Source organism: Notolepis coatsorum (genome assembly GCF_963971535.1).
Source record: "Notolepis coatsorum genome assembly, chromosome: 20".
In the NCBI taxonomy this organism is placed as follows: domain Eukaryota; kingdom Metazoa; phylum Chordata; class Actinopteri; order Aulopiformes; family Paralepididae; genus Notolepis; species Notolepis coatsorum.
In genome coordinates, this window is record NC_140184.1 from 2,982,195 (window position 1) to 2,996,006 (window position 13,812).

Consider the following 13,812-nt stretch of genomic DNA (forward strand, 5'->3'; position numbering starts at 1 on the left):
TGATAAAAACAGTACTTTGCAGAGATTCTCTATGCTTTAGACCAGAGGAAAATAGTGGTGGGATAGGTTTCAAATAATGGAAGAAGCATGAAGAACATGTTTTATTTTAAATTGGAATTGACATTTTGACCTTTAGACCGTTCAAGTGCCTGGTAAGTTAGAGAAAATCAAGCGCACCTATAGAGTAATTTGAACAGTTGAGAAGAAGTTCAGCTTGCACAACTGAGACTAGTACCTACCCATTCAAATCATTCAAAGTATGTTAAGAGCTTGACCTTTATGCCTGAATTACCAGCAAAATGAGCTTTTTAGTTGAGAGGTCTAGCTCACATAAAGCTCTTCTTGAGGACTTGGTTTGGGTTTAGGTGAGCATGTAGGTGTGTATCAAGTCCCAGATTGTTGATGTTGATTTCTCCCGTGGTTCCCAGAGGAAGCAACAGAAACACCTGAAGAAGAGATGGGCTCGCTGGTCCGGCCTGTTCATCAACCAGCCGGTCAACGACGTCAAGTCAGTCACTTATATATCCTTCCCTTCCCCCCCTTTTCTCTCTGTCTCACTCTCTCTCTTCAAACATACTGTATCTTTTCAAACATACAGTACATTCGTTCAGTGCAGCTCTCTGGTGTCAAAGCCGTCCTTGTGTCGGTCCCTCAGCTCAGTGTTGTCCTTAAACACAAGAAGAGACAGGGCTCAACAGTGAGGCTCTCTCTCTCTCTCTCCCCCCCAAGGGGATCAACAAAGGAATATCTTATCTTATCTTACTCTTGGAACTATGCTCTACTCGCTCAGACAGATTCTTTGTGTATTAGGTGTGTGCTTGAGAGGTGTAATGTCACAGCATGTAGTCGATAACACTGAAATTGTATCAGTTTCAGTGACTCAATGTCAAAAGGGGGTTGTCAAAGATAGTCAAAATGTTTATGTGTGTACAGGCATCCGTCTGTGTCTATCAAATGGTTCTATAGTTTCAAATGTAGTTTTATTTGTCACCTATAAGGAACATAAGGAACACATTCTAGTGAAGTGCTTGGTTCTGTACGACCCTCCTGGGTTGTGCTTCATACAGTAGTTTTCAAGTTTGTTTATTATTTGTCACAACAAAATACAGAATACTTTATGATGAAATGCTTGTTTCTGTATGAGCCCCTGAGAGTGCTACATACAGTAAAAAAAAGTAAGTAATTAAAAAGTAAATAAGGGAATGTTCATTCAATATACATACAATACAGAGTAAAATGAGTAACAGTGAGGTACAATGCAGAAATGAGATGAGGTACAAAACTTAGGGTAGGGTGAGGTAGGAATGTAGTGCAAAACTCTTTAATAATAGATAAATATAAAGTGTGTTAAAGTGTCTAAAGTGAGTGGTAAGGTGAGTGTTTGTTTAAAGTGAGTGTGTACATGTGGATGTGTGTGCAGTGAGTGTAGATCAGGGGTGGGCAACTTTGTATATGGTGAGAGCCACTACATTTCCACACTCAATCTGGGGGGCCGCATTGTTTATCGGCAGTCCCGCCAGTAGTACCCCATCACTCAAATAGCCCATAATAGTCACAGATGTGATAAATAAGGCATATTATAATTTGTTGTAACTTTGTTTTTATTCCATTTCAAACGCATTTAGTAATGCTTAATTTCAACTTTATGAATTTATAAATACAGCTGCATTTGAAAGTATTGCTGTGTAACCCCAAATATATACAAAAATGACAAATTTATAATTACGGCTTCTATTAAAATAAATGTATGAACTTAAAGCCCACTGCTCAACAAACGCAAAGCAGCATTCCTGCTGCATTTCACTACAACAGTAAATCAAAAGTGCAATAATAAATGATTTTGTTAAATGTATAAACTTTTATCCTGCTACTAAACAAACCATTCCTGAGTGCTTCATATCCATAACATGCATTTCAGTGTTATCTGAACACTACAAAAGTAAACAAGTAGCCAAGTGCAATACTCATCAGAATAATGAATTCCTTTTTGTGCAATTCTACATGCCTCCCATTGACCCTTTATCAAACTGGCATGATATTCACCCTCCCCCACAGTGGGTCAATAATGGTTCTGTCTTTAATGAGACACTTGTGGTCTCTCCTGTTGGCGCACAATAGAAGGAATGTCAACTTCAATGTTTGTGCATGTGATCTGCATCAGATGAAATAACGTTTCATTTTTGTGTGCATACTTCTGCTCAGAAAAGTGCTGGGACGGCGTGGTACCGCGTGGTACCGCGTGGCATGACCACTGCACCCCTGATTATTAGTGACCCACAATAGATGGAAATTATGTTAGCGAGCTTACCTGATGTATAATCCAGTGCAGCATTGGACACTCAACGCCACTCTGCCTTAGAAGCCCGGCGAATCCTGTGTGTTTTCCTTTCATTGCGAGTGCTCCATCGGTAACAACAGCCGACAGTTTATCAAACCCCCCATATTGCTGCATGGCACTTTCAACAGTGTTGAATATGTCCACACTAGGGCTGACCCCTATTAGTCAAATAGTCGACTAATCGATCAAAAGGAGCCATAGTCGACTGCCAACTCTTCTTAGTCAAATGCAAAAAAATAAAAAAAATATTATATATTTTTATTATTATTTTTTTTTAATATTGGCCTGGGGCCGCATGGAGCGTCGGTGAGGGCCGCATGCGGCCCGCGGGCCGCCAGTTGCCCCTCCCTGGTGTAGATGATGGGTTGTTACATAGTGTCATTGTCATTGAGCATCCTGATGGCCTGGGGATAGAAGCTCCTTCTGAGTCTCTGCTGGCCATGAGACTCCGGTATCGCTTGCCTGACCGCAGCAGTTCAAAGAGGCAGTTGTTTGGGTGACTAGAGTCTTTGATTATTCTCTTAGCCTTGGCCCTGCAACGCTTGTTATAAATGTCCTGGAGAGTGGGAAGCCCAATGTGGGGCGGCGTGGCTCAGGGGTAGAGCGGGTCGTCCAATGATCGAAGGGTTGGTGGTTCGAATCCCGCTCAAGCCCATGTCCATCCCACTGCCATTGTGTCCTTGGGCAAGACACTTAACCTACTTGCCTCGTATGAATGTGTATGCATGTGAATGAATGTTGGTGGTGGTCGGAGGGGCCGTAGGCGATGATTATTCGCCACGCTTCCGTGAGTCTGCCTCAGGGCAGCTCTGGCTGCAATTGTAGCTTACCACCACCGGTATGACTGTGTATGAACGAATAATGGACTCTGTAAGCGCTCTGGGGTCTCTGGGGTGTCACGAAGAGCGCTATATAAATCCAATCCATTATTATTATTATTATTATTATCCACAAAGAATGGATTGCACGGTGCTAATTGCACCCTTACTTAAAATTCATGATGAATTGAAAATGGGGGACCCTGATGTAAACAAGACGAAAGTCTTTCTCTGGTCTGCATCTCCTTAACAATTGTGTGTATTGAGCCGTACTGTATTGTACCCATTCTGCAATCTGTTAATAAAATCAATCACCTGATCACGGTGATAGAAAACCGTCTATTTGCATACTGAACCGCCCTTAATTAACCATATATGGTAATTAAACACCCCCATGGAATGTAGAATAATGGACTAAGCAAACTTGAAACTTCACTGAGAGCAAGTCCTCCGTGATCAATCTCGCTCTCAGTGAAGTTTCAACGGAGATCATCTATTCTAACCAACAAAAAATTGAAGCTAGAAAGCATTTCGTTGTGACCAATCTTATTTGGAAACATGACACACAAAATAATAGTATTTAGCTTTTTATTTTAAACAATATTAATCACATTTGGAGGTGGGTGTTCTGCGTCTGCCCCCCCATGCCAAACAAGCAGGCCAACTGCGCTCCCAAGTTCGTGCGTGAGCCAGTTATAATTGCACTCCTGTTGGGTTGTTTGTTGGGTTGGTCAAAGTCATTAACTATGGCTTCAGTGGATAACCCCGATCACCTGCATTTAAGCGATATTTTTATTACAGATACCCCAGTAATAACATTACAATTGAATTCAATACAATGTGTGCCTTCCTCCCGGTCACCAGCAACGACTTGTATCAGCCAAATGAGCATCGCAACATTGACTGAGTGGAATCCCTTTCTATTCACACAATAACTGAATTTGTGATGGAGCTTTGACAGCTACATGGGTGGTACCGTAACAGTCTATTGCTCGATACATCTCCAATATATCACGATGGACCGTGCCGGTGGAGAGGACTTGAATGTGCATGGGGATGGCATTTGTGCGTTTTGTTCCACGCTCCAATTTGGGTCCCAAATTGCGGTACAAATCAAGGAGAATGTGTCTCGGGTAGCGGACTCTAGTTAATATTATGTTCTCTCGGCAAATAGACTGTCCTATCTCTGAAAACAGCTCCCCACGGAGCGCAGTCAGCGCACCCCGTAGTATTCCGATAACGCTATATCGATAAACGCTGCATTCATTCGGAAAGAAAGACCTATTCCAAATGCTATTTATAGGGTTTGACAATAATTACACTACTGTCGCTATTTTACAATTAACTAATGAATTACGGGTCATACAGAACACGTCAGTGTTGAAACTAATGCATGAAAGTCAGTCTCATGTTGCTTGAAGTTTCCTTATTCTACCGCTTGGTGATATGTACGCACGGTCTGAGCTGTGCGTAGATATACGCACAATCTCAAGCACGCGTTCATTTTGATAAATCCACACTTTGCATAGAAATGATCGTACGCACGGTTTACGCACATATCTGTGCATACGCACCATTGATAAATGAGGGCCCAGGGCTTTTGGTTTGGGAAAACTCTAATTGTGGTGGAGGGGATTGTTTCTTCTACCAGAGTGCCAACAAAGTCCAGCACTGTTTCAGTGTAATCGTTTATATTATCTGTGTTCTCACGGAACACGCTCCAGTCTGTGCACTCGAGGGCCTCTTGCAGCGTGTTCTACGATTCCACAGACCAACGCTTCGCTTCTCGCGTTACTACGGGAACGCGCTTGAGACTCTGTTGGTAAGGAGTAAAACACAAAAACGCTATACAATATTCAAAATTAAACATTTACAAAATGCAAAATGCTAAAATGATGTAGAAGTAGTGCAAATGTGTAAGAATAAATAGATAAAATACGGTGAAGTGTTTAAAGTGAGTGTGTGGATGTTGTTTGCAAGGAATGTAGAATGGATGAATATATTGGGTCTATATTAGGGGGTGTGACGATGCATCGAAATGCATCGATCCTAATGTGACGATTCAACTGCATCGATTTGAAAGTGTTAGAATCTAAACAGTTTATACATTTATAAATTAATACAAATTAAAAACTGTAAATATGCCAACATTAGCAGGGTTGCTAGTTTTCAGTTGTAGTCCCTGGGCTAGATATTTAAGCCAGAAAAGAAACAGAAAAATAGAAGGATATTAAAGCTAATATAAAAACCTGTGTGTGTGTTCCCCTACAGGGACTACTTTGGGGAGAAGGTGGCCCTGTACTACCTGTGGCTGGGCTGGTACACCCTGCTGCTGGTTCCTGCTGCGCTGCTGGGGGTCGTGGTGTTCCTGTATGGGCTGGCTTTCTTCAACACCAACCCTCTGATGTGAGTCATTTAAAGGGGAACTATCTTATAAATGGCCTTTTTGAGTGTTTAGCATTGTTTCCTAGCTATGTGAACTTATATTAATATGATCTATGTCTCAAAATTCTCATATTGGCGCATTCTTCCAATTCTCCTCTCACAATATTCACCCTCACTGAACTGAGTCGTTTGAAAATGTGCCTATATGTGATGTCAGAGAGACACCGCTGCATGTTAATGTTGAGATAGACGACGACGCTCCGCAGTGGTTTAGGTGGCACCTGCAGCCCAGGCTCAAAACAGCTCGAAATCTTGAGGTAGAAAAATGCTGTTTTTGAGGACTTGATTAGAAATACAAAACAATGAATAAAAAAAAATATATATATTACAGAGGTGTTCCATAGACTCACAGGAATTGTGTAAAAGTGCCCAAATAGTGAAAGAAATAGTAAAATAGTTCGCCTTTAACATAAAGTCCCCATGAAACGGCTAGCGGGATGCTATTAATTCCATATATTTATTTGTTTCCTGTAAAAACAGGGAAGCTAGGGAGGGACTTGGATATTGATTGGCATTTATAGTAGCCAATAGTGCTGAATGTGCAAGCAAGCTAATGTTAGCAACCACTGCACTTCTGCGTTACATTGAAATCAGGGAGGAGATAGCGGGGGGAGCAAATTAATGAATGTGGATGAGAGCCTTGATGTAAGTGGTTGCAGCTACGGCTGTGGGGGTGCTGGAGACATGATCCAATAGACTTTTATGCGCCTGAGTCTCCTGAACACGGCTCGACCCATTCCAAATCGATCAGAACTAAAACTAAGTCCCTTGTTCAGCACCTACTCCCCATACACATGCGCAGATTGCCAACGGAGTCTGAACCGTGCGCGAATGAATGTGGACTGTTCCATCAGAGGGGGGAGCTTCGATGGCCAGTGTCCTTTCAGCCGAACAGGATAATGGAAAAATGATCCCACTCAATGACCAGACGCATCTTATGGCGACATCTACAACTACCTCATTGAGTCTCCCGGTAGACTAATGTTTATATTTAAGTGCAGTGGTCTATAGCCACTCACACTACCACCACAAGCTCCCCCCCTCTGATGGAACAGTCCACATTCATTCGCTCGCGGTTCAGCTTCCGCTGGCAATCTGTGCATGCGTATGGGGAGTAAGAGAATCATCAAGGACTCCAGCCACCCGAACAACTGCCTCTTTGAACTGCTGCGGTCAGGCAAGCGATACCGGAGTCTCAAGGCGAGCACAGAAAGACTCAGAAGAAGCTTCTATCCCCAGGCCATCAGGCTGCTCAACGAACAATAAACACTATGCAACAACCATCAAATGCACACAGCACACACACCCACACGCACACACTCACTTTAAACAAACAACACACTGCAGCACCCACTCTCCACACTTTAGATCACACAAACACACTTTATATTTATTGGTAAAGGATTTGCACTACAACTCGTACACCTTACTGTAAATTGTACCTAAATTGTACCTCATCCCATTTCTGCTTTGCACTATATAGTATTGCATATTAGTACATTGCATAGTATATTGTATGGTAACTCAGTTACTTCTATTCTGCATCGAACATTGTACATATGTCTATACTGAACACTGTGACCTCTATTTTTACTTCTATTTTACATGCTATACTATGTTATTTGATACTATCTTGTCTAGCACAGTCTCTGGAGCGTAACAGTAAGAAGCATTTTGTATAAAAGTATTCTGTACTTCTGTATGACAACTATTAAAGAAACTTGAACTTGAAACTTGAAACTTGAGTAGGTGCTGAAAAAGGGACTTTGGCTCGGCCGATTTAGTTCTGATCGATTTGGAATAGGTCGCGCCGTGTTCAGGAGACTCGGGCGCATAAAAGTCATCCACATTCATTAATTTGCTCCCCCCGCTATCTCCTCCCTGATTTCAGAATCCCGGAAGTGTTGCGGTGGTCTATAGGTTAGCAACATTATGTAACATTAGTAATGTTAGCTAGCAAGCTAATGTTGGCAACATAGGTTAGCAACATTATGCAACATTAGTAATGTTAGCTAGCAAGCTAATGTTGGCAACATAGGTTAGCAACATTAGTAACGTTAGCTCGCAAGCTAACATTGAACATTTGTTCTATTTGGTTAAAGAGGCAAGGTGGCTCAGTACCTTACATGGTAGCTACATTTTGTAGTGTGGGGGGATTGGTTGGAATCAAACCCCTGACCCTGGCCGTGTTAATGCCACACTGAGCTACACATTGAGCTACGGGACCATGTATCCTCTGTTCCTTGCACAATCTTAACCCTTTCACTGCCACACGACCGAAGGTTAAGCTAATGATGGAGCATCGCCGTCTGTTGTGTGATAGTAAAGGGCTAACCTTCTGTATTGTCACAGTGAAAGGGTTAACCGGCTGTTGTGTGGCAGTGAAAGGGTTAACAATTTAAAACGGTGAACAGAACAAGTCAAACTTGAACTTTATCTTGAACTGGCATATCTTTAGATGTCTTCATTGACCAACTTCCCTGTGACAATGGTCTGCTCTGAACAATAGAGGGAGAGGACGGGTGGCGCTGCTTCAAGTGGTGTCACTCAAGAAAAGGGAGGCGGTTGTAAGAAAACAAAAAACATGTATTTCCAGTAGTTACTAGGGGTGGGAATCACCAGAGGCCTCACGATACGATACTTGAGTCACGATACGATAGTATTGCGATACTAAATATATTGCCATATGCTGAGTATTGCAATATTAATATTGCGATATATTGCGATTTATTACCTTTTTTCAACTGCAAAGTAAAACTTTGTCAACATGTTTTATCTAATAAAATAAAGTTCAGTCTGTTCATCTCACTTCAATCATTTTTATTACAGAACATGGTATTTTCTCAAACAGACAGATGTCAACACTAGGGATGGGCATTTTAACACTTTGGATGCCCAACCCGAGTTTTCTTGGGTTTACCCCCCACGGGTTGAATGCCCATAACGAGAATATTGTTTTTTTCTCGTATTTTTATTTATTAGCGATCTGAATTCATATTTCATCAACCGAGTCTACCGTTGGTAAATCAGCCACTCCAGGTGCTCGGATGTGAAAAAAGCGCCCCCTATCGTCTCCCAGATGGTAATTCACCCTTTTGGATTGGACTCAATGAAAAGGCATGAGGAAAAAAAACCCGGATTCCACATTTTACTTCTCACGCATGTGACCGGAGTCGATCAGCTTCATTCTGGACCCTCAGAGCAGCGGGGATTATGTGTTGTACAGTATACGCGGTGGATCAATAAAAGGATTGATTTTCGGAATGGCGATCAGGAATTGGAATAATCCATTTGGATACCATCTGATCTCAGGTAAGGAATCTATTTGACCAGTATTAGGATAATCAGACCAGTTTTCACGGAGATATAAGCTTTTAATTTTTTTTTGTCATATGGCTGTTTGACTCTAAGCGATCAGGAACTGAGAGAATCGATTTTCAGCGCGCGGCACCAGTGTGCACACGTACACATATACTATCGATAATCTAGCGTTTATTTGAAAACGATTCATAAATAGGCAGACAAATGACAACGTTCTAGAATATTACAGTACGGGGCGATTATCATGGAATCCCCTTTTTTTTTCTCGTGAAAACGAGGGGTTTTCTAAATGCTATGAAACGGAAAGGGGGGAAAAAACGTAAAAAAAAATTTGTTCATTCACGTATATATGTTTAAGGAAACCAACAAATAGTTATAATCTTACACATACATGTGAAAATATATTTAAAAAAAATTAAAAAAAGATTTTTCATATTTTTTATTTCAATAATTTTTTTTACGATTTTTCTCATAGCTACTCACGCCCATCCCTAGTCAACACTGTAATCTGTGTTGCATGTACCTGACAAACTGAACTGTTTGTATTACAATCATATTCCAACTTAACTGAATGCACACGTGTGTGTGTGTGTGTGTGTGTGTGTGTGTCTGTGGACTACTGTACTATTACAGGTATTGAAATTAACAATGCACGCAAAGTATCGCGATACTACTACGTATCGATTTCCCCCCCCTGGCCACCCCTAGTAGTTACCTACTGTATGTAACGGCAATATACAATGTACACAGGTGATTAAACTGGGTACAAAATATACAAATGAGTACTACTGAGTGTAGTGCTATCAGATGTATGTACAGAGTTGTAGTATAATAGATAAAGACGCCTCTTCGTCCCCCCCCCGACCCCCTGACCCCCCCCCCCCCCCCCCCCCCCCCCCGCTTTAATGAGCCAAACAGTGAAACTGTAGAAATTCAGATGAGTCAAATTGAAGTCAAAAATAGAACATAGTGAGTATGCTTAGTTTATAGTTTAACCCTTTCACTGCCACACGACAGAAGGTTAACCCTTTACTATCACACAACCGGCTGTCGTGTGGCAGTGAAAGGGTTAAGTGTACACACAAGCTTCTGACCAGAAAGTGAGAGCGAGCTCTGGCTTACAATTAAGTACAAAGTTGACATGACGTCAAAAGATGAACAGATATGACAAGAAAGGTAAACAGAAATGAACAAAGAGCAGAAAATGAAAACAAAAGATGGGTTTAGGGGCTTTGTCGTGTCTTGACACAAGACTGGAGTCGAGATGAACCAGAACAGAACCTTGGACGTCGTGCCATATCCACGTGAAAAACTGTTCTGGCCCTTGGCCGTTGTTTTAAGATCATACGCCAGACTGTCGCCTAGGTGACTTGACTAGTTAAACTAGTTAAAGCTTTGTACAGAGAAATATGTATTTATAACAGCAGAGCTATGAAACATGTCCAATAAGCTGTACAAATTATGTAACGTATAATAAATTCCCATTACAACCACTGATTGCATTAATGCCGTTGGCATCTCAGTGGAAGCGGCTTTTCCTGTTCTGCCGCACGTCAGCTGATCAGTCGTGCCACGATGCGGATTCATCTCCTTTCACAAGTGTGCCCATGTTTTTTCATGTTATGTTATTTTAATCATGTTGTCTTGTTGAGAGACAATACCCAGCCCTTGTCAGTGCTGTATTTTTACTTGATCTTGCTAAATGATGGTGTGTGTGTGTGTGTGTGTGTGTGTGTGTGTGTGTGTGTGTGTGTGTGTGTGTGTGTGTGTGTGTGTGTGTGTGTGTGTGTGTGTGTGTGTGTGTGTGTGTGTGTGTGTGTGTGTGTGTGTGTGTGTGTGTGTGTGTGTGTGTGTGTGTGTGTGTGTGTGTGTGTGTGTGTGTGTGTGTGTGTGTGTGTGTGTGTGTGTGTGTGTGTGTGTGTGTGTGTGTGTGTGTGTGTGTGTGTGTGTGTGTGTCCCTCTGCAGTAAGGAGGTGTGTGAGTCGGGGATCATCATGTGCCCCAGGTGTGATAAAAGGTGTCCGGTCTGGAAACTCTCGGAAACCTGCACTTATGCTAAGGTACGATTTATTTTATTATTATTAATTTTTTTGGCTGCAATTATGAACAATAGCCAAGTGAGAGAACCCAGTTATATCCATATGGTTCACTGCAGCTCAACAGTTAATGAGGGGCACGGTCGGGAGGTCTCTATGAGTTCTGCATTTGACCTGAAGACCATCGCTGGATCCAGTAACTGCTCTGGAAGGCTATTCCATATACAGACATCAGCGTCTGTCCAAGGAGCGCGTTCTGGAGCCTGAGAGTGTGTTCTGGAGGTAGAGAGTGTGTTCTGGAGGTAGAGAGTGTGTTCTGGAGGTAGAGAGTGTGTTCTGGAGCCTGAGAGTGTGTTCTGGAGCCTGAGAGTGTGTTCTGGAGGTAGAGAGTGTGTTCTGGAGGTAGAGAGTGTGTTCTGGAGGTAGAGAGTGTGTTCTGGAGGTAGAGAGTGTGTTCTGGAGCCTGAGAGTGTGTTCTGGAGGTAGAGAGTGTGTTCTAGAGGTAGAGAGTGTGTTCTGGAGCCTGAGAGTGTGTTCTGGAGGTAGAGAGTGTGTTCTGGAGGTAGAGAGTGTGTTCTGGAGGTAGAGAGTGTGTTCTGGAGGTAGAGAGCGTGTTCTGGAGGTAGAGAGCGTGTTCTGGAGGTAGAGAGTGTGTTCTGGAGGTAATGTGGCCACACTCCAGTCCGTACGAGCCCTGAAGCGAATGCTGAAAGAGTAGGTTTCACTGTTTTTATTTACAGATTGGGGCCTGGACCCAATGACTTTACTTATCAGTTCTATATTTAGTTCTACTTCAATTTAAATGTAAGTTCCACGTGGATATATATGCGTCCGAGCTGAGGCAGAAAATGTGCTTCCTGCACAGATATAGATCCAGCTGTCCTGTGATTAGTAGATTAGTAGAGAGAGGATTGTTGAAGCTGTTTTCTCATCGATCTTGGACTATGGTGATGTGATTTATGTGCTGCACGCTGCGGCTTAAACCTCTGGACTCGGTCACTCATCTGCTTTACACCATGTGTTCCTGTGCAGGTCACTCTTTAGACCATGTGTTCCTGTGCAGCTCACTCTTTAGACCATGTGTTCCTGTGCAGCTCACTCTTTAGACCATGTGTTCCTGTGCAGGTCACTCTTTACACCATGTGTTCCTGTGCAGGTCACTCTTTACACCATGTGTTCCTGTGCAGGTCACTCTTTACACCATGTGTTCCTGTGCAGGTCACTCTTTACACCATGTGTTCCTGTGCAGCTCACTCTTTAGACCATGTGTTCCTGTGCAGCTCACTCTTTAGTCCATGTGTTCCTGTGCAGGTCACTCTTTAGTCCATGTGTTCCTGTGCAGGTCACTCTTTACACCATGTGTTCCTGTGCAGGTCACTCTTTAGACCATGTGTTCCTGTGCAGGTCACTCTTTAGACCATGTGTTCCTGTGCAGGTCACTCTTTAGTCCATGTGTTCCTGTGCAGGTCACTCTTTAGTCCATGTGTTCCTGTGCAGGTCACTCTTTAGACCATGTGTTCCTGTGCAGGTCACTCTTTAGTCCATGTGTTCCTGTGCAGGTCACTCTTTAGACCATGTGTTCCTGTGCAGGTCACTCTTTAGTCCATGTGTTCCTGTGCAGGTCACTCTTTAGTCCATGTGTTCCTGTGCAGGTCACTCTTTACACCATGTGTTCCTGTGCAGGTCACTCTTTAGTCCATGTGTTCCTGTGCAGGTCACTCTTTAGACCATGTGTTCCTGTGCAGGTCACTCTTTAGACCATGTGTTCCTGTGCAGGTCACTCTTTAGACCATGTGTTCCTGTGCAGGTCACTCTTTAGTCCATGTGTTCCTGTGCAGGTCACTCTTTAGACCATGTGTTCCTGTGCAGGTCACTCTTTAGACCATGTGTTCCTGTGCAGGTCACTCTTTAGACCATGTGTTCCTGTGCAGGTCACTCTTTAGACCATGTGTTCCTGTGCAGGTCACTCTTTAGACCATGTGTTCCTGTGCAGGTCACTCTTTAGTCCATGTGTTCCTGTGCAGGTCACTCTTTACACCATGTGTTCCTGTGCAGGTCACTCTTTAGACCATGTGTTCCTGTGCAGGTCACTAATCTGCTTTAGACCATGTGTTTTAGACCATGTGTTTTACACCATGTGTTCCTCTGCAGGTCACTCATCTGTTCGACAATGAGGGCACCGTGGCGTTCGCGATGTTCATGGCAATCTGGGGTGAGTCTCTCCCATTCTCTTTCTCCCACTCTCTTTCTCTCCCTCCTTCTCCCTCCCTCCCCCTGTCTCTCTCTCTCTTTCTCTCTTGCCCTCCCTCTCCACCCCTGTCTCTTTCTCCCTCCCACTCTCTCTCCCTCCTTCTCCCTCCCTCTGCCTCTTCCCCCCCCCCATCACTCTTTCTCTCTCTCCCTCCTTCTCCCCCCCCCCACTCTGTTGAACTCAGGGGTTCCTGAACTTGGCAGATGAACCTGTATTGATTAGGGGCGTAACGATGCATCGATTAATTGAAAAAAATAAAAAACGTTTTTTTTTTGTTGTGTATTGTTTTTATTGACCTATAGTCCATTCATGCTGAGTGAATGAGTTCCCCCTGCAGCCACATCTGTGTATTAAAAATGTTTTGGGGAATTAACTGATAGAAAATTTATCGAATCGTGGTCAAATGAAGAGATTTCATGATGCATTGAATTGTTGCCTGAATAATCGTAATCGAAATTAATCGTTGTGAGGTTGCATGTTACACCCCTAGTATTGATACAATAGTCGTTTTATCTCGATTAGGAATTTTTCTAGGGATCTAATTTGTACATCAGGTGAGCCCACATCGGGGTCCTGAAACCGGCTCTAACTCAGTGTTCCTGT

General features: G+C 43.0%; 1 protein-coding gene across 3 annotated transcripts in view; it reads left to right on the plus strand.

The window, feature by feature from the left end:
* ano9b (anoctamin 9b) overlaps positions 1-13,812 on the plus strand; it is a 69,482-nt gene that overhangs the window by 19,173 nt on the left and 36,497 nt on the right. For all 3 annotated transcript variants that reach the window (XR_014620840.1, XM_084337691.1, XM_084337692.1), the window contains 4 exons: positions 429-508; positions 5,428-5,562; positions 10,889-10,982; positions 13,110-13,170. Coding sequence is in view for 2 of the 3 variants with exons in the window: in XM_084337691.1 (XP_084193817.1) it covers positions 429-508; positions 5,428-5,562; positions 10,889-10,982; positions 13,110-13,170 (370 nt within the window). In the remaining variant the exon portion in view is untranslated. The remainder of the gene's footprint in view (positions 1-428; positions 509-5,427; positions 5,563-10,888; positions 10,983-13,109; positions 13,171-13,812) is intronic.